The 27,304-nt window shown below is 36.2% G+C and overlaps 1 protein-coding gene across 1 annotated transcript in view; it reads left to right on the top strand.

The window, feature by feature from the left end:
- The window catches only part of CSMD1 (CUB and Sushi multiple domains 1), a 2,580,735-nt gene that overhangs the window by 1,514,858 nt on the left and 1,038,573 nt on the right, over positions 1-27,304 (top strand). The window contains 3 exon segments of the mRNA XM_043985743.1: positions 5,481-5,520; positions 5,522-5,593; position 8,013. Of these exon segments, the coding sequence (XP_043841678.1) occupies positions 5,481-5,520; positions 5,522-5,593; position 8,013 (113 nt within the window).

The following is a 27,304-nucleotide window of genomic DNA, read 5'->3' as shown; positions in this document are numbered from 1 at the left end:
ATGAATTTTGAACATGTAAATATAGCTCACTTTTTGGGGGGAAGAGAAAGCAGAAATTATTATAGTTAATCTAATTTAATTCAAGTGAGACATTCATATTTTAAAATATGACATTAGTTTTAAAATAATTTCTATACTTTACTAAAGCAGATCTTTTCTTAGTCTCTCTGGCAAAAAAATATATTAACAATGAACATTCCTTAATTACTTATTAGATTAGGCACCAATATGAAGTTCATAATTTTTTAGTTCAACAGGTTAATGTGAACTAAGGACACAATTTATTGCAAAATTATTGTATATAGCACATATTAAAGTCCAAGTTCATAGAATGCAATCATGTTTCCGATATATTCAGCCACTGTTCTTGAGTCTCATTTTTCTCTGAACCCTTCCCAACTATGAATTGTCATCTGAAATAATCGTAACACAAAAGAACATTTGTTTAAAATGGAATGAAAACTAAGAAAGAAAAATCAAGCAACGAGAACTCTTAATTCCATTTTCCAAACTATAATTACTAAATTAACACGGAAGCTATGATGTGAGTTTTCTTGACTTTGCTTCCCTTGAGGCTTATCAGCCATGGCATTATAATTAGTAGAATGGGGAGGGGGGGAAACAAAACATTTTTTTTTAGTCACTCACTCTGCACTCCCAATGCTATTTGTATCCAGCATTCAGTAGCAACCTAGAAAAGGGTAAAGTTCTGATGTATCGATTCACAGACATGATTAGGGGAAAATAAACATCTGGCATACTTCCCACAAGAATTGAATCAAGTGATGGTAGATTGAAGAAAACAAGGAGGAATTCAAGCAGCAGCCATTATGCCTCCATGCACAGCTCTGAGGATATATAAGTCTGTCCCTGAATAACAGACTTATCCAGTCAGCAAAGAGAGTCATGTACCTTTTTGTGCAAAAGATCAGGACCAAGGAATCAACCTAAATCACAATCATCCCCAAAGTCTTTACTAAAGGAAAAATATGCCAAACCAGAACACTGGGCCTGGAGTCAGGAAGACCTGAGTTCAAAATCAGACCTCAGACTCTTGACACTTACTAGCTGTGTGACCCTGGGCAAGTCACATAAGGCATCTGTATTTGTTTCTCAGTTTCTTATAAATGAACCAAATGGTTTCTTTCATTTGTTTGCCCCAGTTTTCCTCATCTTTAAAATGGATATCTAATAGCACATACTTCCCAGGGTTCTTGAGAGGATCAAATGAAATAATAATTGTAAAGTGCTTAGAAGATGCAACAACATAGTAAATCCTATGTAAATGTTGGGTATTTTATATATATATATGTGTGTGTGTGTGTGTGTGTGTGTGTGTGTGTATGTGTGTGTATGTATATATATATATACATATAATTTATACCAATTATAATGCATAATTATATATTATTTAGTAACATATCAGTATTTTATTATGATTGTGATTGTGATTGTGATTGTGTTTGTGATTGTGATTGGTTGGTCTCCAAGGCTTTAACTAATACTGAATTGCATGTGTTCATATAACCCCCAATCAGACTTATACTTAGGTATATACTGTCCCTTCATCAATAGGGCATGGCTATCTTCTCTTTGTTTCTAGATATCCAAGTGAGCACAAGCATACATCTTAGATTGTGCAAAATAACTGTGTGTGTGTGTGTGTGTGTGTGTGTGTGTATGTTAACTACACAGTGGAATAAAGATGCTAAATGCCCCACAGAGCAGAATATTATATATGGATATGGGCATTAGCTGTTGCTTTCAGATATGAGATAGGACTAAACTTGTATGTTAGTCACCATTATTTTTTTTTTTTTTTGTGCAAGGCAATTGGGGTTAAGTGACTTGCCCAGGGTCACACAGTAGTAAGTGTCAAGTGTCTGAGGCTTGGATTTGAAATCAGGGCTTCCCTGAATCCAGGCTAGTGCCTCTATCCACTGGGCCAACCTAGCTGCCCCTGTTATTCACCATTCTAAATAAGCTTCGCTTGATGACATCTTGGACTAGGCATGAGGGTTGATTAACATTGTCCCTATCTTAAACAAATGACTTTAAATCAGCTTTTCCTGAGATCAGTCTCTGAAGTTTAAAACATTCTCTATAGACCATTACAGAGTATTTAGCAATTGAGTCCAGAAGCCTCAAGGATTAAAAGCCATTCCACCTTAGCAGTGGATTTGTGAAGTGTTGAAAATTTTTAACTGTGACTTCTTAAGATGGGAATCACAGCTGGGAAGATATCTGGAGCTGTTACTTTCTCACACAAGAAGGAAAATCTCCTGCTCATAATAGCAGGAGTTCAGCTCAGTTGTGGGGTTCCCTCCTGAGCCACATTCATTTTCTTCTTCTCTTCATTCCCCTAATATTCCAATATCCCATTTCTCTTATGGGATTTTGTTCCCATCCACCCGTCACATATGCTGTAAAAATTCCAAGTCATCTAGAGTCAATTCGAGGGCAGTGGAATCACCTGATGGGCTTCATACATACTGGGGAAGGGGGGAGAGGGAGGGGAGATTTTCCAAACAGAACAGGCCTTCCTTCTACATGGAGTGAGTCATTATCAAAGAAAGTAGCTATAGGATAGAACATGGTGTAGAAGTTACCAATATTCTGGGGCAGCTAGGTGGCACAGTGGATAAAGCACTGGCCCTGGATTCAGGAGGACCTAAGTTCAAATGTGGCCTCAGACACTTGACACTTATTAGTTGTGTGACCCTGGGCAAGTCACTTAACCCTCATTGCCCTGAAAAATAAATAAAGGAAAAGGAAAAGGAAAAAAAAAAAGAAGTTACCGATATCCTTACCATAAAATAAGCAAAATAATCTACCTACCAGGGCTATTGTCAATATAAAAAGAAATAATATTTGTAAAGCAATTTGCAAACCTTAAAATGCTATATAAATTATTATATCATTAGTACTATTATTATCATCATTAGTTTATTTTATACAAGTGTATCATACATGTTCATCATAATATTGTTAATAATAAACAATAACAACAATTTAACAAATATTTTCTCATTTGATCCTCACAAACAACCCTGGGAGGTAGGTGGTATTATTATATGTATTTTACAGATGAAGAAACCGAGGCAAACAGACGTTAAATGACTGCCCAGATCACAAAAGCTAATAAGTACCTGAGACTAGATTTGAACTCAGGCCTTCCTTACTCTAAACCCAGCACTCTAAGCATTGAACCACCTAGCTTCCCTGGATAGTGTTGTTTCACTGCAAAGATCCTAATATATTGTAACCACACTAGAGTGCTATAGCTTGACTGACTGCAATGTCACAATGGAATAAATGTGACACATTTATGACATTGTTCTACATGCCACTGGAACATCATTTTTCCCAGTGTTGTATTTCATAGAATCATTTTATGGTTTAAGTCACTCAAAACCAACATATAGGCCTTCAAAATGAGTTGTTACACAAAGTGATTTTGTCTATCTGCCATGTTGATTTACTTATTTATTTATTGTTTGCATTTACCCTATTTGGAATTACATTGAGTCTAATCAAATAGTGTTCCTAATTTGCATATCCTTAGATTTGATCAGATCAAAATTCCTCCATTTTACCACCCCCACCAGTTTCCTACTGTTTATTGACATTGCTGTATAATTTACCTTAAGTCTCTCAAGGATTTGGGGAAATTTAAAGGGAAGTGAGAGAGAAGTTATTTGTTTAACTTGTTTAAAATAAAGAGAAAACACAACTTTGTATAATTTGTGAGAACCCAAATGAATCATGGAAAACAGATCTGATCTGACTGTAGAGATTAAGAAAATGGAAGAAAATGGTAGAAATTTAATTTTGTAAACTCATACTCTAAATATAGGCTGGTAAGACTGTGTGTTTGAGAATCCAATATTGACTTGGATAACCTCAGTGTTGGACAAACAGGAATATAACCTTTATCTATAGAATCTGTTACGAAATCTCCCTAGGAAACAAAAGCCCTTCAAATAAAAGATTGGAAGGATTACATTGTGTTTGGAAGTCAGTTATGTGTGACTGTCCTAAGACAGAAACACTTGAATCTCTCTGAATGAGGCACACCTGTGTGGAGAATTTTTTTTAACACAAGATTATTTTGAGCAAGGACATAAACTGTAACAATTTGTTGCAGTCAAGGTTTAGCTTTCAACCTTAAATGGATGCAATACTTTAAAAATAAACAAAACAAAATAAAACAAATGCTGAAAGAAATATTCCCAGTGTCAGAAAGCTTCACTGCACATTTAGTTCATTGTTGTAGTTCATTGGATAGCCTATAGATAGGGGAAACCTATTGCTTGTTTGTTTAATTATTCATTCATTAATTTATCTATTTACTTATTTTATTTATTTTGACAGCAAACTATGCATTGAAATGAGATTTCAAGATATGGCTAAAAGAGGTCATGGGGATTAAAAGAAACAGTTGTAGACTCTTGGTTGTCCCACCAGAATTTTTTTTTTTTTTAGAGTGTTTTAAGGGCCATTAGAGATCATCTAACTGAAACTCCTCATTTTATAAGTACAGAAACTGAGGCTCAGAGAACAAGAAGTATACTTTCTGTGGTCACATATCATTTTACTACCAGAACAGGAACAAAGTCAAGGCTGGGTGATGATAAATCAAATGTGATTTCCATTATTTTGCCGGAATTATGCACACAAACATATTTGTTTTGTAATCTGAGAGGGCAAAGATCAATATATGCCTATGTATACCTATATCTATATCTACAATAGACATACATATAGATAGAGATATAAATCTATCTTTGTCTCCTCAGATTACAAAAATAAGGCATAGTTGCTTTGTCTTCATGTTCTGTTCTGTATATTTGTTATTGTGAGGGGGTACCTTAGGTTAGTTTTGTTTGCTTGCTCTCCTTGTCCTTTGTGAAATTTTAAAATATATTCTGGTGCCTGAGGTCCCAATGAAAACTATCCTATCTTTAAGAGGGGATGAAATTTACTTAGGTACTAATAAAAATTATCTAGTAAAAGAAAAGCTAATATTTGGGGGAATATTGTTTAAAAACTTGGAAAATTTAAATTTTCCTTAGATACATAAAAAGATTTTTTTTTTTGGGGGGGGGGCTGGCAATGACAGTTAAGGGACTTGCCCAGGGGTCACACAGCTAGTAAGTAATCAAGTGTCTGAAGCTGGATTTGAACCCAGGTCCTCCTGAATCCAGGGTCAGTGATTTATCACTGAGCCACCTAGTTGCCCCCAGAAATTATCCATTCTTAAAGTAAAAGCTACAGAATTCTCCCTGTGAATCTCAGAATTTACCTATTACAACCCTCAAAAGAATAGGAATCCCTGTTATAATCAGTTTCATGTTACTATTTTTGTCTAACTGATCTCACATCTAAGAATAATTGTATTTCTGCTCCAGAATTTAGATAGACATAGGAAGGTTTCCTTGAATACTTTTCAAATCTCATCTTTTTTTCTGTTTTTCTAGGCTGACTGGCATGAACCTTCCTTCTCCTGTTATTAGTAGCTAAGAATTGGTTAAGACTCCATTTCACATCTGACAGTAACCATCGACGAAAAGGATTCAATGCCAGTTTCAAGGTAAGAATTCTTTAGTCTGAGAAGGGAAATATGCATGGACATCTTTGATTCCACCTTATTGTTGAGATGCAGGAAGGCAAGGGAGAGAGTGGTGCTAATAGTAGCCCCATTGAATCTCAACTCCCTTTTGTGAACAGGTACTTCATAGTCTATAATTACCTGATATTTCATTCAGGTGATATTAGAAGAGTAAAAGTCTGGTAAAATAGGAGACATTTTCAGAGTTTCCAAGAAAAAAGTAAGTTTGTCAGTCAATAAACACATATATAGTGTATGTTTAATATTTTTACACCCATGGGTAGCACCACTATAATAAAATTTTGTCAAGATAATGCTTTGCAAATAGAAAACACTCATCAATAACCTAAAAAGGCAACCTCTACACATGGACATCACCAGATGGTCAACATCAAGTCAGATTAAATTATATACTTTGCAGCCAAGGTAGAAAAACTCTATAGTCAGTTAAAATGAGACTGGAGCTGACTGTGGCTCAGATCATGAGTTCCTTACTGTGAAATTCAGGACTTAATTGAATAGAAAAAAAATCAGTCCATATAGTTATGACATAAATACATCCTTATGAATATGAAGTGGAGGGATGAATTGATTTAAAATATTAGATCTAGTAGGTGCCTGAAGAACTATGGGAAGAGGTTCATAAATATTGTATAGGAAGCATCAACCAAAGAAGAAGAAAAGAGCTGGAAAGCTAAAATGCCTGTCTGATGAGGCTTTGTAAATAGCTGAGGAAAGAAGGAAAGGAAGAAGGAAAGGAAAAGGGAAAAAACTGCACCTTAATGCAGAATTTCAGAGAATAGCAAAGAGAAATATAGTTTTCTTAACTGACTAATTCAGAGAATATAGAATAAAAGAATAGAATGGGAAAGACAATATCTTTAGAAAATTAGAGATATCCAGTGAATTTTTCATGTAAAAATGGCCATGATAAAAGATGAAAATGGTAGGAATTTAACAGAAGCAGCAAATATTAGAAGAGGTGGCAAGAATACATAAAAGAACTACACAAGAAAGATTTTAACATCCGAATGGTGTGGTACTGATATGGAGCCAGACATTCTGGAGAATGAAGTCAAGTTGGGCTAAGGAAGCATTGCTGACAATAAGGCTTTTTTTTTTTTTTTGGCCACTGAATTAGAAAGATCAGTTTATGTCCACAATCCTAAAGAAGGGCAGTGCTAGGGAACTGTGTTTAAATTACTGAAATAATTTTGTTCATTTCACATGCAAGGAAGGTTTTATTTGAAATATTGAGAAAAATATTTCAGCAATATGTAACTGAGAATTATCAGAAAAGCAGGCTAGTTTTCAAAGAGGTGGAAGAACTAGAGACCAAATTGCCAACATTCCTTGAATTATGGAGAAAGCTAGGGAATTCCAGGAAAAAAAATCTACTTCTACTTAATTGATTACACCTAAAAAGCTGTGACTGTAGATCACAACAAAGTATGTCAAGTCTTCAAGAGAAGAATCAGATCATCTTATTTGTCTCCTGAATAATCTGTATAAAGGCCAAGATAAGCAGTAGTTAAACCCAAACGTAGAACAATGAATTGGTTTAGAACTGAAAAGGAGGTCAACAAGGCTGTATATTATCACCTTATTTATTTAAATTACATGCAGAATACATCATGCAAAATGCAGCCCGGATGAATCAAAAACTGGAATCAAGGTTCCCTGGAGAAATATCAACAATCACAAATACACAGTTAATACCACTCTCATGACAGTAAGTGAAGAAGAATTAAGATAGCTCTTGATCAGAGTGAAAGAGGAAAATATAAAACCTGGCTTTAAGCTTAACATAAAAATCAAAACAAAAAAAGACAATCTAAAATGATGGTAACTAATTCCATAAAATTCCTGGCAATGTAGAAGTATTCTTGGACTCAAAGATCACTACAGATGGTGAATGCAATCATGAAATTTTAAAGACACTTGTTCCTTTAAAAGAAAGCTATGGGGGAAGCTAGGTGGTGCAGTGGATAAAGCACCAGCCCTGGATTCAGGAGGACCTGAATTAAGTCGCAGCCTCAGACACTTGACACTAGCTGTGTGACTCTAGGCAAGTCACTTAACCCCAATTGCCCCAGAAAAAAATACAAAAAAAGAAAAGAAAAGAAAGAAGAAAGAAAGAAAGAAAGAAAAGAAAGAAAGAAGAGAGAGAGAAAGAAGCTATGGCAAATCTAGACAATTACTAAAAAACAGAGATATCGCCTTGCCAAGAGATTTCCATATTGTCAAAGCTATGTTTTTCTCAGCAGCATCTGCATGGCTGTGAGAGTTGAACTATACTATATGGTCAGCTGAATTCTACAGAATCCATGCTATTGAACTGTGGTGCTGAAGAATATTTTTTTTTTTTGGCAGGGCAATGATGGTTAAGTGACTTGCCCAGGGTCACATAGCTAGTAAGTGTCAAGTGTCTGAGCCAGATTTTAACTCAGGTCCTCCTGAATCCAGGCTGGTGCTTTATCTACTGTGCTGCCTAGCTGGCCCTGGAGAAGACTTTTTAGTGTCCTTAGACAGCAAAGAGATCAATCAATCAATAACTAAATAAATTAACTCAGATGATTTTACTGTAAGATTTAATACTGAAGCTTAAATACATTGCCACACAATTTTCACTGGAAAAGAACCTGATGTTGGGAAAGATTAAGGCAAAAAGAAAGGGGAACAGCAGAGAATGAGAGTGATAGACAATGTCATGGGGAGGAAAAAATGACATGAACTTGGATAGACTTTGACAGATTGTGAAAGATAGAAGGGACTGGCATTCTGTGGTCATGGGATCACAAAGATAGGATACATGAACAACAAAAAGCACACTATACCAGGAAACAAACAAAAAAAAAAATGACTCCTTCATGTCATGAGTTCTCTTGTTTCATACAATAGAGGTAATTAGCCTAACAATTAATTATACTGGTCACATTTCCAAATTCTATTACTTAAGCTCTTAGCCCTCCTTCTCCCACCAAGATTCGACTCTGCCCCTAGAAATCTCATAGGTGAGTTTGCAATTTATTTTGCCCAGAACCAGGTTCCTGCCATTTCCAAAATATGATGTAGTACACATACCCTCACACTCCACCCCCCTTTTCAAGCTCTAGCCCCCCATCCTCCATTGTCTTCCTGTATTAGAAAAAAAGACCATCTTGCTTGCTTATTTTTGTACATCCTGAATGTTAAACAATGCCCTAGAACATAGTAAGATATTATCTTACCCCAAATTTTCTTTTTCTGTTTACCTTTTCTTACATTTTCCCCAATTTTCTGTTTGTTCCTTATACTAATTAAAACTTAGATTTGGTCCAGTGCAGTGAAAATAGAAGGAAAAGGATAAAATAGTGTTCCTTGCTATCTGAACATTTCAAAAAATAGCTTTCTATGGTCATGGATTCTGTATGACTATTGTACAGAAATAAGAACTCTTAATTCTCCTTTGTCTAATAGAAAAATCAGTTAGATCTTGAGTATTCATGGATTTGTCTGTAATTGTCAGATCATATAAATCCTCCTACTATCAATCTTATATAGACATTTTAAAACATGACTCTACATTCACCATCTAACCAAAGATGAATTTCTTCATTTAGCAAATATCAATATTATACATAGATACTTTTATCATTGATAGCTGTTTTAAAAGTGTTATCTTTGTCAACAAGCAACTCTCAGCTCACAAACATTGAACCTAATTGACTTTTATGTACCCATAACATGTCAGGAACATCCTTTGGTTTCAAATTTTAATAATGGTGGATAGCTACATTTTTGTAAATACACTCCTCTATAATATTATTGTGTTATGGTTAAAATATATTCTCTAAGGATACAATACAGTATAATACAATATAAAAAAGATATAAGATTATGGAGCTAAAGCTATAAAGGACCTCATTCATCATCTAGTCTAACCCCCTTCATTTTAAAGATAAATGAATTCAGATCTAGGGAATTTGTGACTTGTCAAAGTCAGACAGGTAATAATTGTCAGAGGAAGATTTGAACATATTACCTCTGATTTCAATTAGTGGTATGCCCACTGTACAATTTAATTGCCCACTTTCTTCTGAACATTTTTTTGAAGTGGCGAAGAAGGTTAGATAATACAGTTTCTACCTTCGAGTTTATAAGTCAGGAGACAATCATTATATAATGGAAAAAATATTGGCTTGAAAAACAGGAAACTTAGATCCATACTCATTCATTTGATTAGCTGTTGAGCAGGATTTCCAGGGAGCACAATAGGAAAGGGAGGTAGCAAGAGCAAAAGAGAATTCTAGAATTGAGCTGGACAGGAAAGTGAGTATAAGGAAAAGTCCTGGAAGCTGGGAGAGGGTTACAGTACAAAGAGCTGTCTCTCTATGTAATCCCTGTCACTGGGATTAGAATAACAGGCAGGCCAAATTTTTACCAAATTTTCTACCCTAATTAGGCATAGTTGCTTGGGACATTTGTGTGCCATTCTCTCCATAAAGTCAGGGAGCTGGGTTGCGGAGAGTGGGAACGGATGTGGCCAATCTTTATTGTTAGTCTGGATTTCTAAGGACTGGACTAAATTCACAGGTGGCACCAGTTTGTTTGTATTTTTAATTATTTATTAGTATTTTATTTTTCCCCAGTTACATGGTAAAAACAATTTTGACATTTGTTTTTAATTTTTTTCCAAATTCTCTACCTTCCTTCTTCACCTCCCCCTTCATTGATAAGGCAAATAATTTGATACAGGTTATACATGTGCAGTCATGAAAACTTTTCCATATTAGTCATGTTGTAAAGAAACACAGACAAAAATACAAAAGCAAGAAAAAGTTTTTTTTTTAAAGTAGTATTCTTCCATCTACATTCAAACTCCATTAGTCTTTCTCTGGTAATGGATATCATTTTTCAATTATGAGTCTTTCAATATTGTCTTGGATCACTGTATTGCTGAGAATAGTTAAGTCATTCACAGTTGATCATGATAATAACTAAAACATTCTATGTAAAATATTCTCCTGGTTCTGCTCATTTCACTTTGCATCAGTTCACAGAAATCTTTCCAGGTTTTTCTAAAAGTACCTGCTCATCATTTCTTATAGTAGAACAGTATTCTATCATAATCTTATGCCATAACTTGTTCAACCATTCCCTATTTTATGGGTATCCCCTCAATTTACATTATTTTTAGTGATACCAGTTTGATAGTTTCATTCTAGGATCTTGGGAAATGAATCATACTCAGAAGTATTCTATTTGAGAAAGAATGATCTTGGCTCTGTCATAAGCCGGGTATCAGCGACAATGGTCCTTAGTCTTACTGGTTTTTTAATACAATGTCTGAGAACAAGCTAAGCACTAGTTGTTGTCTCTGTATGACTCCAAGCTTTCTGATTCTATCTGATGTGTTGGAGCCTTGAAGGTAGAAAGCTCTGGTTACCAAAATTTTAGGTACCAGACTAAAATAAAGGTTAGGGACAGTCAAATGAAAAGGTTAATCTAAATTTTCTTTAATACAGTTTCAGTTCTTGATCCTAAAATTGTATGACCAACTAGACAATGTTTGGATGGGGTAGGCCTTTAGAATTCATTTAGTTAAACTTCCACTCAATCCAAATTTCTCTTCAAGAATCTTCATGGCAAGTGGCCTGTACTATTATTTGGGGAAATAGAGAGTTCACTGTTTCATTAAACTGCTTCTTTGTGGCGCCTAAGCAAATATTCATCAAGAAAAAGTATTTGGTTGTAGAAGCCTCCCTTAAAATTTATTGTAACTGAATGAATGAACAAAGCATCCTCTTTGGGGTATGCAATAGAGTCAATGAAAGGAGGTGGAAAGAACACTGGGTTTGGAATCAGAAACTTATTTTCCTTTCCTGTCTCTTTACTTATTAGCCATGTGAGCAGGAGAGAAAGCATTCTGGGCCTCAGTTTTCTCTTTTGATGAAATAAAGAGGCTGAAAAAAATAATCCTAAAATCTCTTTCAGCTCTGTTGTGAAAATTTCTAAGTCCCAATGTTAGACAAAAACAAAAGAAAAACAAAACAAAATACAAAGTCTCCAAGCCAAAATAAAATAGGTTTATCGAGAGAGGGATCTGTCTCACAATAAAGCAGGTCTCAAGTCTAGGACCCAAAGTCTTGAGCCTCAGGGAAGGAGGGATATTTATACTCATATAGTCCTAAGATTAAATTAGTATGAATGCAGTTAGCTGTTTCTGAAATAAATAAATATTGTGCTGTAAAAAATGATGAGCAGGTGAATTTCAGAGAAAACCTGGAAGGACTTACATGAACTGATGCTGAGTAAGATGAGCAGAACCAGCGAGAAACATTCATACACAGTATCAAAACAGTGTGTATTTATCAAACTGTGATAGACTTGACTCTTCTCATTCAATACAGTGGTCCAGATAGTTCTAGGGGACTTGTGATGGAAAATGCTCTCCAAATCCAGAGAAAGGAACTGTGGAATCTGGATGCAGATTGAACCATGCTATTTCTAATTTTTTGTTTTTCTTTTTTGAGGTTTTTCCTTTTTGCTCTGATTCTTCTTTCACAGCATGACTGATGCAGAAATGTGTTTAATGTGATTGTACATATATAACCCTATATCAGATTGCCTTGCTCTCTTGGGAAGGGGGAAGGGAAGTGGAGGGAGGGAGAAAATTTTGAATCTAGAAAGCTTATGAAAACAAATGTGAAAACTATCTCTACATGTAACTGGAAAATAATAAAATACTTTTATGGAAAAAGAAATAAGCAAATATATAGTCATGTCCTCTCATCTATTGTCCCTCAATATCATTGTTGCTAAGTTACGTAGCTCATAACTTACAGACTTGCAATGTCATATGTCACATTATAGAAATAGAAAATCCATCAAAAATTAGAAACAGACATCTTGGGCGAAACTATCACACATTTATGCCACTCTTAGGTTATTTGATCCACTTTGAATGCCTTATTCAACGTGTTGCTTTACATCTTAGTTTACTAGTACTGACTGGTCCATACCAACTTGAGTAGCTAGTTTGGGAATCTGACCTTTATCCTGATTGATCCATCCTAACCATAAACTTTTTTAGGAGGATGCTTTAGTGTATAGGGAAGACAAAGTATTTAAATCTATCTTGTATGAAAGGACAAGCATTTACAGTCTATCTTGTATAGAAGACAGACCGAATCCAAGTATTTCTAGCTTTTATAGAAGTAAATCATGTATATAAGTAAGTGGTGAGAAATCTCACAGCTCTAAATCTTTTATCTTATGCTGGAAGTCAAGATATGAAAATATCTAAGTAACTTTTACATCTTTATCATAAAGGTATTTTACCTCTTTAGCATAATGGAAATGAGAAGCAGTTTGGTATTATTGTGGGAAAAAAGATAATTTTAGAGTCAGAAAGACCTGAATAATTAATTTAGTCTCTGAATGGCTGTATGACCCTGTGAAAGTCCCTTAATCTAGGTCACTTTTAGTTAACCTGGACAACTCTCTAAAATTAAATTATAGAATATTTCCTGATCTGCATTAGTATGGGGAGTTTTCTCATGAGGACCTCCTTATGTTAATGAAACCACAGACCTGGAACACACACATGTACATGCACATGCGCACACACACATGCAAACACAGAAAAAAAATTGATAATTGATAAGACCAGAATCACAGATCTTGCTCAAGTTTCCACAGATAGTTAATGGCTTAGCACTAATAACAATGACAATACTAATGTTTATATCCTTTTTTTTTTTAAACAAATAAGAGAGTTCAAAGTACACAGTACGTGTGATGAGTCAGGTAGAGGTGTTCAAATATAACAATAATAAATAGAAAGGGCATCCACAAACACTCCAAACCCTTATTTTAATGAAAAAATTGTTGACATTTAGATAGCACTTTAAAACTGCAAAACTCATCCTATATATAATCCCTACTCCCTCAATAAAATATAAAATATTAAATTTCTCTAACCCCCTTCATAAAGGAGGAAATGGAGTCTCAGAGATATTAAATGATTTAATAGATAGCATTTATATAGTGTTTACTATGTACCAAGCACTATACTAAAGACTTCACAGATATCTCCTTTTATTCTCAAATAACCCTGAAAGGTAGGTTGCTATTATTTTTACCATTTTACAAATGGGGAAGGTAAGGCAATACAGAGGTCAAGTCACTTATGCAAGATCATACAGCTAGCAAATTTCTGAGGCTCATTTTGAAAACAGGTCTTCCTGAATTCAGGACTAGCACTCTATCTCCCCACACAACCGGTTCCTAGACTTGCCCATCAACTATTTAGTGTTTTATGTGAGATATGAAGCACTTCTCTCCAGACCTATAGTCAGCACTCTTTCCAATACCCTAATCTACAAAAATAGTTCATGATTTCTTTTTAATAGGGTATCTATAGAGTTCTTTATGGAGATTCAGGGAGACAATTCCTTATGGAGTTTAAAGCTTGAAAATAAATTTATCCTCTTTAGGGCAGTATATTTTCCTTTAAAAAAATTATGGGGGCAGCTAGGTGGCGCAGTGGATAGAGCACTGGCCCTGGAGTCAGGTGTACATGAGTTCAAATCCGGCCCTCAGACACTTAACACTTACTAGCTTTGTGACCCTGGGCAAGTCACTTAACCCCAATTGCCTCACCAAAACAAACAAACAAACAAAAAATTATGGAAGCTAAAGAGGTCTGTTTAAGCTTGATGTTAGGAAAAATTTCTAACTAATAAAGTTGTCCAAAAGTGGGATGGGCTTCCTTGATGGGTTTGCCTTCCTAGAGTTTTCAAGAAAAGGCTGGATAAATATTTGTCAAATGTAATTATGATGGGACTCCATTTCTCTATAGATTATAGTGATTGGCCACCAATGTCACTTTCAACTCTGAAATTCTTTGCCTTTCTTTCTTGTGCAGGACACTTGCAATATGAATTAGTGTGACTGCAGAAAGGTGTTGTGTAACTGTCAATATCATAAGATATAGAAGTAGAGAGTACCTTGGAGAACATCTGGTCCAAAGCTCTCATTTTACAGATGAGAGAGCTGAGGCTCATAGAAGAGAAATGATTCGCTCAAGGTCACAGAGGTCATAAAACAGTAGTGAGCAGTCCTCTGATGCCAAATTCAATGTTCTTTTTATACTTGGGCAACTCAGCTCCTAAAGATACCTTAAATCTCTATATACATCTCTCCATTATTATTATAAATTGTACATGAAGCTGTCAAGCAGGATTGCACTCCAGTAATATGGGAGATAGCATGATATAAAGATACTGAACAGTAGGATTAGAGAAAACTGGGTTCAAATTTCATCTCCAGCATTTGTTAATTATATAACATTGGGCAATTTACTTAATCTAGTTGGGCTTCAGTTTCATCATCAGCAAAATGAGGGTGTTGCATCTCTTTCATCTCTAGAGTCTATGATCCTACTTTGAATATGATTATTTGTGTAGATTCATTAGTCTTTGGTAGTCTATTCTCTATAACAAAATTCACTGCTTTGGAGAGGTTGTGAGTTAGTTTTTTCTCCCATAAAGATAGCACTTTAATCACATCGAATCCCTTCCTTCTCCAGCTCATTCTTTCAGTTATATAAGGCTATAGTAACACAAAGACGACATAGGTATAGTAATACAAAGGAGACATGAGTTCCAGAGTACCAGAAAAAATGGAAACTTAATTCTATGGGAGTCCAGAAAAAAAAAACACCCTATTGTCACTTTTGGGAAAGGGAACTTAGGGAAGAACCCTGTTATTGAGACCTTTAAATTGGCCAGACCAGATTTTTGACAGGTAGAAATAGGGATGAGTGTTTCAGATGGAAAAAATATTCCAAGAAAAATGTAAAGGAGAAGGAAAATACAGTGCTTCATTGAAGAACAGGGAATATTCCAGTTCAACTGGAGTATAGAGTTTATGAAAGAACCTTGTAGAGATAAGGGTGAAATTATAGGCTTCTGGTTGGCCTTGATGATAGTTTATTAAGGTCGAGTGTCTACAAGAGCCACTTTAGACACCTTGTAGCCCCACAAACCATATGTTATACAGCCTATTTATTGTCTTGTTGTTCCACCACACATGTAAAAGGATTAAGAAATCTTTGTGAAAGGAAGTGAAAATTTAAATAGTATTGTACAACCCTAGGTTCTCAGATTCTGTCAGATATTACCAAGCTGTAAAGGCTTCTAGAATTGCCTGACTTTAACCAGTATTGTCTGCTTTCTAAGCATTAACTTGTTTGGAGAGGTTCATCATTAGAAGTTCAGCTGCTAGTGATTAAAACGTAAAATCATGGATATTATCTACTAAGGAATAAAATAATTATTGTTTAGGGGAAGTGAGTATGCACACTGATATAATAATGGATCTTTTTCAACGTGAACGCATGGGGAAAATTAGTGATACAACTTAATAAAACTTGAGATTTGAGTAGGTTTTGGGAGCCACTGACGTTTTTGAGCAAGGGGAATTATGTCAGAATGATATATTAGGAGGATTAATTTAAATATGTATTGAGAGCAGTGAGAGTGGATGCAGAGAGATGAAGCCATATGAGAAATACTAAAGGCCTGAAACAATGGTAACATTCTGAATAGGAAAGTTTTGAACCCTGGCTATGGAGTTAGAGGAGTGTTTTAAATTCACATCTGATATTTATTACTTTTTGTAGGCAGTTCACTTAACTTCTCTGTTCCTCATTTTCTACATCTGCTAAAGTGAAGAGGATGGACCAGATAAGCTGTCGAGGTCTCTTTCAGCTCTAGAACTCCAACCCTATGATCATGGATGTAAGAGACACTATAGCAGAAAAAAATCTAAAACGGCCATTGACTGATTATAGAGAACGGGAGATTCAGTGCATGATCAGGAAGTTCTGAGCCTAGATAACTGCAAAGAAAAAGAGTATAATATCTTTATATTTCATAAATGTAAATAATATTGTTATCACTGCTATAATAGGAGGCTATGATCAAAGATGTAAGACTTTGGTTTTTATTTTTGTAATGTTTTGTTTTGTTTTCTGAATATAGTCTAAGAGTTCTAGAAATGTTTAAGACATTTTAGAATGTTGATTTGTGTTTTATCTTGGTTATATAGATAATTCTTTTTTTTTCTTATTAGTATTTTCTTTGGGGGGGGGCTGGTCAATGAGGGTTAAGTGAATTGCCCTGGGTCACACTGCTAGTAAGTGTCAGTGTCTGAGGCTGAATTTGAACTCGGTCCTCCTGAATCAGGGCCGATGCTTTATCCACTGTGCAACCTAGCTCTCCCCTTATTGATATTTTCAATATTTTTCTCTCCAAATTTTCTTCCTTCACAAGCTCTTTTGTTTTCTCTTGTGTTTTGCTTTTTGATCACATAGTTGTCAATAAAATAAACAATAATATTAAGGCTTCTTTTTTATGACCTAAACATATATTTATAGGTATAGTATATAGTTTATACTTATTAAATAATCATTTAAAATACTTTTGAACAAACTCTATATATGACATTTTAATTCAGAATTTTATATTATATTTGCAATGTTTCTCACTTTTTCACCTCTATTCTATTCATGATGGTACTACCAATAGTCACTCAAGTTCACTACAAATCTTGCCTAAACAATTGTATAATAAATAAAACACATTAAAACCATGTATGTTCAAGTAGAACAAACTTCATATTAACTATGTTTTATGTATGTGCATACACATGTATGTCACATCTATATACACACATATGAAATATATTTATATGTATATATGACATGGCTACTATGAGACTTTTGTTTTACTTTTGCTAAAGATATATAGATATAGGCCTCAATCTGTACTCAGCATTTATCTCCTCACTATCTGGAGAGTTTTTTCTTTTTTTCTTTTCTTTTCTTTTTTTTGAGTTTTCTTTTTTAAGCAACTGATATCTCTAATATTTTGAATAGCTGTTATATTTGCTTCACTTTTTGTTGGTTGGTTGGTTGGTTTTTCCAGGTCATCATCATGGTACTTTCTATAGGTCCAACTACTTAAATTCTCTTTAGGCACCAAGGATCTTCTTGCCATTGAGTTGTGACCAGAGCCACAAACACATTTTTGTAGTAGTGGACTTGACAATATAATATAGGGTCAGATCTCACATTATGTTTGCCCTGACCAACATTGCCTCACCAGATCGAGAAACAAGGAAGAAGGTTGTTAATTGTTCAGGTCTGTTTCTGAGCTCTATGGCATTAACTCCCCTAGTAATTAATTTACTTTTCCTGGCCATGTTATGTACCAAATTCGCATAAGCAGCGTTATTATGGAACCAATAATCTTCTGACAATATTATACACGAGAGCATTTTCCAATATTCATTCATTTTCATTAATTAATTAATTAATTCATTCATTCATTCAACAGATATTTATTAAGTGCTTAATATTTGCCAGGCACTATGCTAAGTGCTGGGGATACAAAAACAAAACCAAAAAAAGACAAATGACAGTCCTTGATTCAAGGAGTTCACAATTTAAAGGGAAAGTCAACATGCAAACAAAAAGATACAAAGTAAACTATATAAGGATATATAGGGGGAAAAAAGAGGAAAACCTCTGGAATTAACAGGGGCTAGCATAGGCTTCCTGTAGAAGGTGGGATTTCTGTGGCGACTTAAAGGAAGCTAAAGATGTCAGTAGTTGGAGTACAGGGGAGTAGGTAGATCATTCCAAGGATAAGAGATAACCTAGACAAAAAATGCCCCAGAACCCAGAGAGGAATGTCTTGTTTGTGGAGCAGCAAGGGACCAGTATCACTGGATTGAAAAGTATGTATTAGAATAGGTATAAGAAGACTGGAAAGGAAATCGGGGGGCTAGGTTATAAATGATTTTGAATGCCAAGTAGAGTATTTTGTCTTTGCTCTGGAAGCCATGTAGAGCCACTGGAGTTTATTCAGTAGGGAGTGGTATGATTAAAACTGAATTTTAGGAAAACCCATTAGTGGCTGAATGGAGAATGGATTGGAGTGGGAAGAACTTGAGACAGGCAGACCCACCAGCAGGCTTTTGCAATAATTAAGGCTTGAGGTAATGAGGGCTTACACTAGAGTGGTGGCAGTGTCAGAAAAGACAAGGTATATATTTGAGATGTTGCCAAGGTGAGACTGACAGACCTTGGCAACAGTTATGATATTGGGGTGAGAAATAGGAAGGAATCCATGATTACTCCTAGATTGTAAGCTAGAGAGACTAGAAGGATGGTGTTACCCTCTATAGTAATAGCAAAGGTATGACCATCTTTCTGTATGCCTTAGGTGGCATGGAGGAGGCACTCATGGGAGGCAAGTAGGTTAGGGTACTTGAGGAAGAATCAATATGTATATTGAAGTATGTTACTATGAAGGCAGGAGTTGAGGAAGAGAGAAAAGTTGTAAGGCAGGTATCAAATTCATTGAGGAATGAAGGGGAGCGATAGGGGCAGGAGGAGAGTCTGTAGACAGTAACTACATGGATTCTGATTGGGAGGTAGTTATGAATAGCATGAATCTCAGAGAAAGAGAGGTAACTGAGTGAAGGAGAGAGGAATAGAACCTGGAAGTGGCAATGGGGAGCATGAAGCATTTCAACTCCCTTGCCTTGACCAATAAGCTGTGAGATTTAAAATTGGATACTAGAGCATTAATCTCCCCTCCTTTAACCTTTCCCTTAATTTATCTCCCAGATGGTAAATGGAAGAAGCTTCTGGTCTCTAGTTAGAGCTTTTATTGTTTGGTAGTTACAAAGTGATGTTGATTAAAGGGATAGGAAAGTAGAAATACAAACCCAAATAGTCTTAAGTCTAAGCTTAGTCTATATTCCATATAAAACTCACCAAAAAACCCAAGGCCACCTTTGGGGGAGAGCCACATCAAGCACGTGCTGCTCTGGTGAGCCGGGCCGAGTCGAACTCAGTCAGCGTCTGTCTGTGACATGCAGGAAGCGAACCAGGAGAGCCGGAAAGAGACCACTTCCATTCTCTCCTAGCCTTTTAAGCTTGTACCCTGGAAGTGGGAGGCTTAGCAGCCGGACTGCGTGAGTAGCCCATGCACGGTGTTGGTCTCCTCCCCGAAAGGGTGGTCCTTCAAAAACTGGTGTACTTTTTACCACAAAGCCAAGAAAAATAAGTGAAGGTATAGCCAGTACTGAAAAGGTGGCCAGAGAGGCTATATGACCAAGGGAAACCAGGTTTCAGTAAGATCTATAGATGGGAGGAGTAGAAGAAGAGATTTTAAATGAAAGAAAGTGTGTTGCTTATAGAACATGTATCCAGAGGGCACAGTGGAAGGGCTAGATAGAGTTAGGATGAAACTCTGGGGAGTGAGAGGGAAGGGAATAGGGAATTGGGTGCCAGGGAGGTGTGAAGTGGGATTTGGATGATAATCTACAGGAGTTCAGATTCACTGGGATATGAAGGGCATAACAGGTGTGATAATGTTCATCACTGAGTGGTGGATAGCACTCTACCCTCAAAAGACAGGTACAACAGGAGATTGGGAAGCATGAAGTCAAAGGGAGAATTGTTCTTTACATTGGAGGTTTTTCACATCCAGTTGAGAGATTGGGCTGGCAGCTGCGAGGTTGAAGATGCCATGTGTTGGTACAGATGACAGTGGCTGCTTTGGAGCATGAAGATGTCTAACCTAGTCCCAAGAAGTTTTTTCTTCAGGCCCATTCTGTGCCCTAGCACAGCTTGGTGTGAGAGTAGGGGTATCCTGGTAGATATATCAATAAATCAAGTCTGTGTATTTCTTTACTGTAGTTACTTTGCCCAATGTTGTAGATGGTAACCCCTCTAAATTCATAGGTGGTTAACAAGAATTATCGTGTCTTTATTATAAATCAAAACATGACAAGCAAAGTGAAAATCTTGAGGATAGAGAATATTTCATTTTTGTCTTAGTATTCCCAGCTCCTAAATAATGTCAGATACTTCATAATGCTTGTAAATAATTGATTGGGTGTATGTGGGTGTTCAAGGAGAAGGGTACACACTGTAAACCCTCTTGGCAGATGGGCTAAACCAGTAACCAAACCCATTGGTAAGTTAGGGGGGTGTTTGCCCCAAGCATATGATGACTTCCTTTAACAGAATGGGCAGATGAAAACAATTTGTTCTAATAGCTATGAAGGAGGCCCAAACAGTTGTGGTGAAGTACTTAGAGCTTGGTCAGACATTGAAGAAGCCCATTGCACTATGCAATAATTCATTGAATATTGGGCTATTGCCAGTCATCCTGACTTTTGTCTTTCCACTGGACTTCAATGACCTTTGGATGAGAGTGAAGCTGGACAACTTTGAGTCACTACCTCCCTTAAACCCAATTCACTCGGAGTCAAGATGTCACCCTGTTGGGGATGACATTGGTCCTTTTCTAATAGGAACGAGAAACAACAAATGATTGATTGACCATCTAAGGTGGGCAAATCCCAAAGCCCCTATCCTGGTCCTTCTCTTTTAACTACTGCCCCCTAGCTCACTTCTCACTTCACCCCTGTAAAATAGCAGAGAAAGGGCTATATTTGGTGATTCAAATGATAAATGTTGAGATAAGATTAGAGGTATAAAGGGAGATAAAATTTTTCCTGCAGCTCTTGCACCTATTGAAAACCTCCCCACCTACCCTTTCCTTACCAGTGTGAGGAAGCAAAGTAATAAAAATTTAATTCCTGAATCTCACTAGTCCATTATAATATAAATAAAATTGACAACACTCCACTTTATCCAGAGAGAGATGAAAAAAAAAGAAGGTTGGGACTGAAGGCTTAAGTCACTGATTTTGAGATAAACAGCTTTGAGATGGTCAAAGTAAGTACCAATATGGGATGGGGCAGCTAGGTGGCGCAGTGGATAGAGCACCGGCCCCTGGAGTCAGGAGTACTGAGTTCAAATTCGGCCCTCAAACACTTAACACTTACTAGCTGTGTGACCCTGGGCAGTCACTTAACCCCCAACTGCCTCACTAAAAAAAAAAAAAAGTAACAATATGGGAGAAACTGGAATGAAGCCTAAAAAAATTGATAATACTAGTTCGACCCAAAGAGGTCGTATACTTGTGATAGAAGGTGACCTGAAGGTGGCATCAGAGGGCATGAGTTCAAATTTCATCTCAACTACTTGCTACTTGTGTGTTAGGTTAGTACTTTGGGTTTTAGTTTTCTCACCTGTAAATGAAGAGGTCAACCGGGATAACCTGCAAGAGTCTAATTAATACCCAAAGTTGTTGTTGTTGTTGTTGTTGTTGTTTGTTTTTGTTTGTTTTTGTTGTTGTTTTGTACTCCAATCTCCCTACATTCAAGTATGTATCAAATACAAGCTATATTGGAGGAAGAAGCACTCTCTAACAGTTAGTTATATGTAAAGAAAATTCCACTCTCACTATAACAGTATTCAAGCACCTCAATAAATGGGGACTTTTTGTTCCTCCCTTCTAAAATATCATCATTAATGTGTTACTCATCATTTAATTATTAGAATTAATATTAGAATTAATAATTAGAAATTAGGTTTAGTTATTAGAATGTGTTTGATTGTGGTAACTTAATTAGTATTTGCACATTCTCCAGAAGCTGACTATTCATTTTACACATTCTGTACATGCTGAGATCTTTAGTAATTTCTCTAAAACTCATACATTGTAATTAGAACATAAAATAAAGAGGAAGTCTCTGCTTCATTGTGCAAGTATCTGAACTTGTGACTTTCCAGGTTCACTCAGAGAGCCAGAATTTGCCATTCAGACTCAGTCCCCTGGTCCAAGTCTCAAACACCATGGAACATTTTTTTTTTCTTTTTTGGTTGGGAGTATGATGTAAAGGAGTTGCCCAGGAAGGGCCAAGTAAAAACTCTTTAAATCTCTCGTTTCCTCATGGATGTGAATCCTTGGACAAGGAAGATAGAAGAGAGATTTAGGAAGGTTGTGCCAATTTCTTCCTTGTCATACCCCTACAGTAATGATATGCTTGTTGAGAAATAAGGAAAAGATCATTTTTATCAGCTGACCAATATATAAGTGTTGAGATTAATCCCAAAGAACTGTATTCTGATTCCTTGGGTTCTATTTGATTGCATTATCTTATCCCTACCCTCATCTCCATTCATTTAGTGATTGATAAAGAACACTAAGTAACTTCTTAATAAATATTAGTTGAAATTTATTCACTCATTAAAGGCAGTCATTCAATAAACATGTAGCAAGTACTTTATGAAAAATTAAGTGCGGGGGAAGCTAGGTGGCGCAGTAGATGGAGCACCAGCCCTGGAGTCAGGAGTACCTGGGTTCAAATCCGGCCTCAGACACTTAACACTTGCTAGCTGTGTGACCCTTGGCGAGTCACTTGACCCCCATTGCCTCACTAAAAAAAAAAAAAAATTAAGTGCAAGGCTCTGGAAAACATAGAAATAAAATATCATCATGGAACTTAGAGTATAAAAGGGCAGGGAGAATGGATTAAACCTACAACATAACATGCAATAAATTTACAGGCAGTGTAATGGAGAATGGTATGTGAAAAGAGTTTAAAACTTACAAAACACCTTGCAAAGTGTAAAGAAGGAAAGATCACTTCACATTCCCTAGTGTTCTCTGACCTCATGCTATTTGCTTTGATCAAAGACTTCTCTTTCATATTAGAGGAGTAAACCAAATAGAAAGTCTCTTTGGTGTCCTCATGGAAAAGAGGTAAATTCAAGGATCCCTAAAGGGCTAAATGACAAGTCAATCAGTCAATCAATAGACAGTTATTAAGTGCCTTCTATACTATGGAGGGAAAAAACAGCAAAATACAAGAGATAATCTAACAGAGGGAAGGTATTGGAATTAAAAGAAGTTGAGGAAGCATCCTGTAGACATTGTGATTTTAATTCAGATTTAAGTAAAAACTACTAGGTTATCTTCCCTGATATTCAACATTGCCAAAGATCCAGTTGTCCTTAGATGTCTAGAATGGAGAAGGTAGAAAGCATCTTAGAAGTAAATCTAAGAGGGCAGCCAAGTGGCGCAGTGGATAAAGCACTGGCCCTGAATTAAGGAGGACCTGAGTTCATATCTGGCCTCAGACACTTGACACTTGCTAGCTATGTGACCCTGGGCAAGTCACTTAACACTCATTGCCCTGCAAAAAAAAAAAAAACTCCCCCCAAAAAACAAAAAAGAAGTAAATCTTGTTTGAAACTTCTTATTTTTCATAAAAGGAAATTGATACACAGGAGAAGATTCAGACCAGATTCATACAACTAGGTAGTGTTAGATCTAACACCTTGGTATCCTATCTGCTACATTGCATTATCTCCAGGGGAAAAACAAATAAACAAACTTTGAAATTTAAAAAAAATGATGAAATAGAAGACAATGGGGTAGAAATTTGAATGATCTAAGTTTAGATTCAATGAGAAGAAAAACTTTCTATTAAGAAAGAGAATGGTCTGACTCTAGACACAGTGAGTTCTACATGACTGAATTGAGACCTTCAATCAAACCTTGTTTAAATAATTGTTGAAGCATGTTGTAGAGGAATTTTCTGGCTTAGGTATAGTTTGATTTAGACAGACTTTGAAGTTCCTTCCAGCTATGAGATTCTGTGATTTTTGTCATCATAAGCTTATGGAATTGACAGTTGGAAGGAACCTTGGGGATTGTATAAAATAAAAACTAAAAGATTCTCCAAGAAAACAAAGCAGTGACAAATACTCTGCGGTTTTCCTTATCAGTAGGACCATATCAAGATGTAGACAAAGAGGACCAATGAATATAATTGAATATTAGGACAACAACCCCAGTCAAATAAATATATCCTCTGTAACTGTTTTTGTTTGGGGGAGGGGGAGGGTAATTGGGGTTAGGTGACTTGCCCAGGGTCTCACAGCTAGTGAGTGTCAAGTGTCTGAGGCCAGATTTGAACTCAGGTCCTCCTGAATCCAGGGCCAGTGCTTTATCCACTGTGCCACCTAGCTGCCCCTATAACTGTTTTTTAACATAAGGATTGTAAAATGATTATTTTTGCTGTTGTTATGTTAATTTTGGGTCAATGTAATTGTTTTGTTTTTGTTTTTGTTTTTTGTAAACCCACGTATTTTATTCATTAAAAAAAAATTCTGATATGGAATCTAAAAGTTTTACCAGACTCAGTAAGAGGATCCATAACACAAAAATGGTTTAAAAAAACCCCTTCTCTAAAGTATGGCCTATAACCTTGATCAAAATACCTGATGCCTTTGGGCTAACAATATCTTTTAAAAAATGTAACAGGTGACGTGGAATACATGCACAGGTTGTAGATGTCCCTGATGATTGTATAGTAGTAACTATCCACACCTGCTTAATTTCCCTACAAGGAACAGAAAAGAATGTAGGTCCTTTATCAATTACTTAAATAGCAAGGGAGTGTGGTAGCCCCCTGGTGGTGTGACCCTGAAGTCACAAGCTAAGTGGCTTCATTAAAAGCACATTCATGGGGGTGGCTAGGTGGCGCACTGGATAAAGCACCAGCCCTGGATTCAGGAGTACCTGAGTTCAAATCTGGCCTCAGACACTTGACACTTACTAGCTGTGTGACCCTGGGCAAGTCACATAATCCCCATTGCCCTGCCAAAAAAAAAAAAAGAAAAGAAAAAGCACATTCACTGATGTTCTTGTCATTTTCCACGGTTCAGACTGCACTAGCAACACCAGATGGGATTGTAGTCACTTGCTGTACCCTTCTCACCTAAAAGCTTCTCTATTCCCTATTTCATGAAGGGCATGTCAGGGATTGATGGACTGGGACTGAACCACTCTTTCTTTCTGGAAAGTAAGAAACATTTTTATTTATAGTTTTGGGTTCCAATCTTTACGCCTTCCCTCCCTCCCCTGACCCCTCCCTGAGGTAGTAAGCAATCACATATAGGCTATATATGTATGATTATGTAAAACATTACCATACTAGTCATTTTGTATAAGAAAACTTGAATAAAAGAAAAAAATGGGGGCAGCACCAGCCCTGAATTCAGGAGGACCTGAGTTCAAATGTGACCTCAGACATTTAACACTTACTAGCTGTGTGACCCTGGGGAAGTCACTTAATCCCAACTGCCTCACCAAACCAAACAAAACAAAAAAAAAAAAAAAGAAAAAAAATGAAAATGAAAAGTAGCATGCTTCAGTCTGTGTTGGAGGTGGATAGTATGTTTCATCAATAGTCCTTTGGTATTGTCTTGAATCATTGTATTGTTGAAAATTGTTAAGTCTTTCACAGTTCTTCATCAAACAGTATTGCTGTCTCTGTTCTCTTGGTTCTGCTCTCTTCACTACACATCAGTTTATACAAGTCTTTCCAGGCCTTTCTGAAATCATCCTGCTTGTCATTTCTTATAGCACAATAATATTCCATAGTCATCATATACTACAGCTTGTTTAGCCATTCTCCAATTGATGGACATTCCTTTGAGTTCCAATTCTTAGGCACCAGAGAAAGAGCTGCTATAAATATTTTTGTACAAATAGGTCTTTTTATCTTTTGGGGGATATCTTTGGGATATAAACCTAGCAGTAGTATTGCTAGATCAAAGGGTATGTAAATTTCTATGGCCCTTTGGGCATACTTCCAAATTGCTCTTCAAAATGAGTTGATCTTTTCACAAATCCACCAAAAGTAGATTAGTGTCCCAGCTTTCCTACATCCCTTCCAACATCCAATATTTTCAGTTTTGTTGTTTTTTATATTTGCCACTCTGATAAGTGTGAGGCAATATTTCAGAGTTGTTTTAATTTGCATTTCTGATCACTAGTGATCTAGAGCATTTTTGATACGATTATAGGTAGCTTTGATTTCTTTGTCTGAAAACTGCTTGTTCATAACCTTTGACTTTATCAATTTGGGAATGACTTGTATATTTATGAATTTGACTCAGTTCTCTATATATTTAATAAATGAGGCCTTTATCAGAGAAATTTGTGACACCCACTCTTAAGGAGAAATCCACTTAAATAGTCAAATAGTCAAGGGGCAGGACTGAACTATGTGTGTCCTTTCTAGAAAACCTCACCTTACTTCTTGACCTATCATGTAGCATCAACCCTTGAAATCATGGATGGTGGTTGATGGGTATAATGTTTGAATACTTTTAGGAAGGAAGTTGGATTGTTTTATTGTTTTTTTGTTTGTTTTTTGGCTTGGTATTCTTCCCCTGAGTGTAGGTGACTGAATGCTGAATAAGGAAGGACTTAAATAAATTCCCCCTTATGGGGAGAAACTGCAGTTCCAAATGAACTCTAAGATTTGCCAAAAAGAGAAATCATTCCTTTGACTGTAAAGTGAGAAGCCAAATTGTCCTAGATATAAATTCTTCCTTGGTTCCCTCTAAGTACATAAGGTTATCTAAGTGGAAATCTAGACATAAAATTTTCTCTGGGTCCCTACAGAACATAGAACACTCATAATTTCCACCAACAGACCTTTCCAAAGTGTAGGAATATCCAAATGGAGTTCTGAAATCACTCAGTAATATGACAAGAAGGCTTAGTTGAGAAAGAGAGCAAACAAATTTAGACGAGCCTTGAAAAGTTGTTAGGCTTAATCCAAAAATGGATTAATCAGTCAGAGTTTATTAAAATCAGTCCCTCAGACACTGGTTGAGGTCCTTACCACAAGCAATAATTACATGCTAAGGCCCAGGGGACTGGGGTAGTTCACCTTCTCTTCATTAAGGGATCACTC

The sequence above is a fragment of the Dromiciops gliroides genome, chromosome 2 (genome assembly GCF_019393635.1).
Source record: "Dromiciops gliroides isolate mDroGli1 chromosome 2, mDroGli1.pri, whole genome shotgun sequence".
In the NCBI taxonomy this organism is placed as follows: Eukaryota; Metazoa; Chordata; class Mammalia; order Microbiotheria; family Microbiotheriidae; genus Dromiciops; species Dromiciops gliroides.
This window is presented reverse-complemented; position numbering and strand designations above follow the sequence as displayed.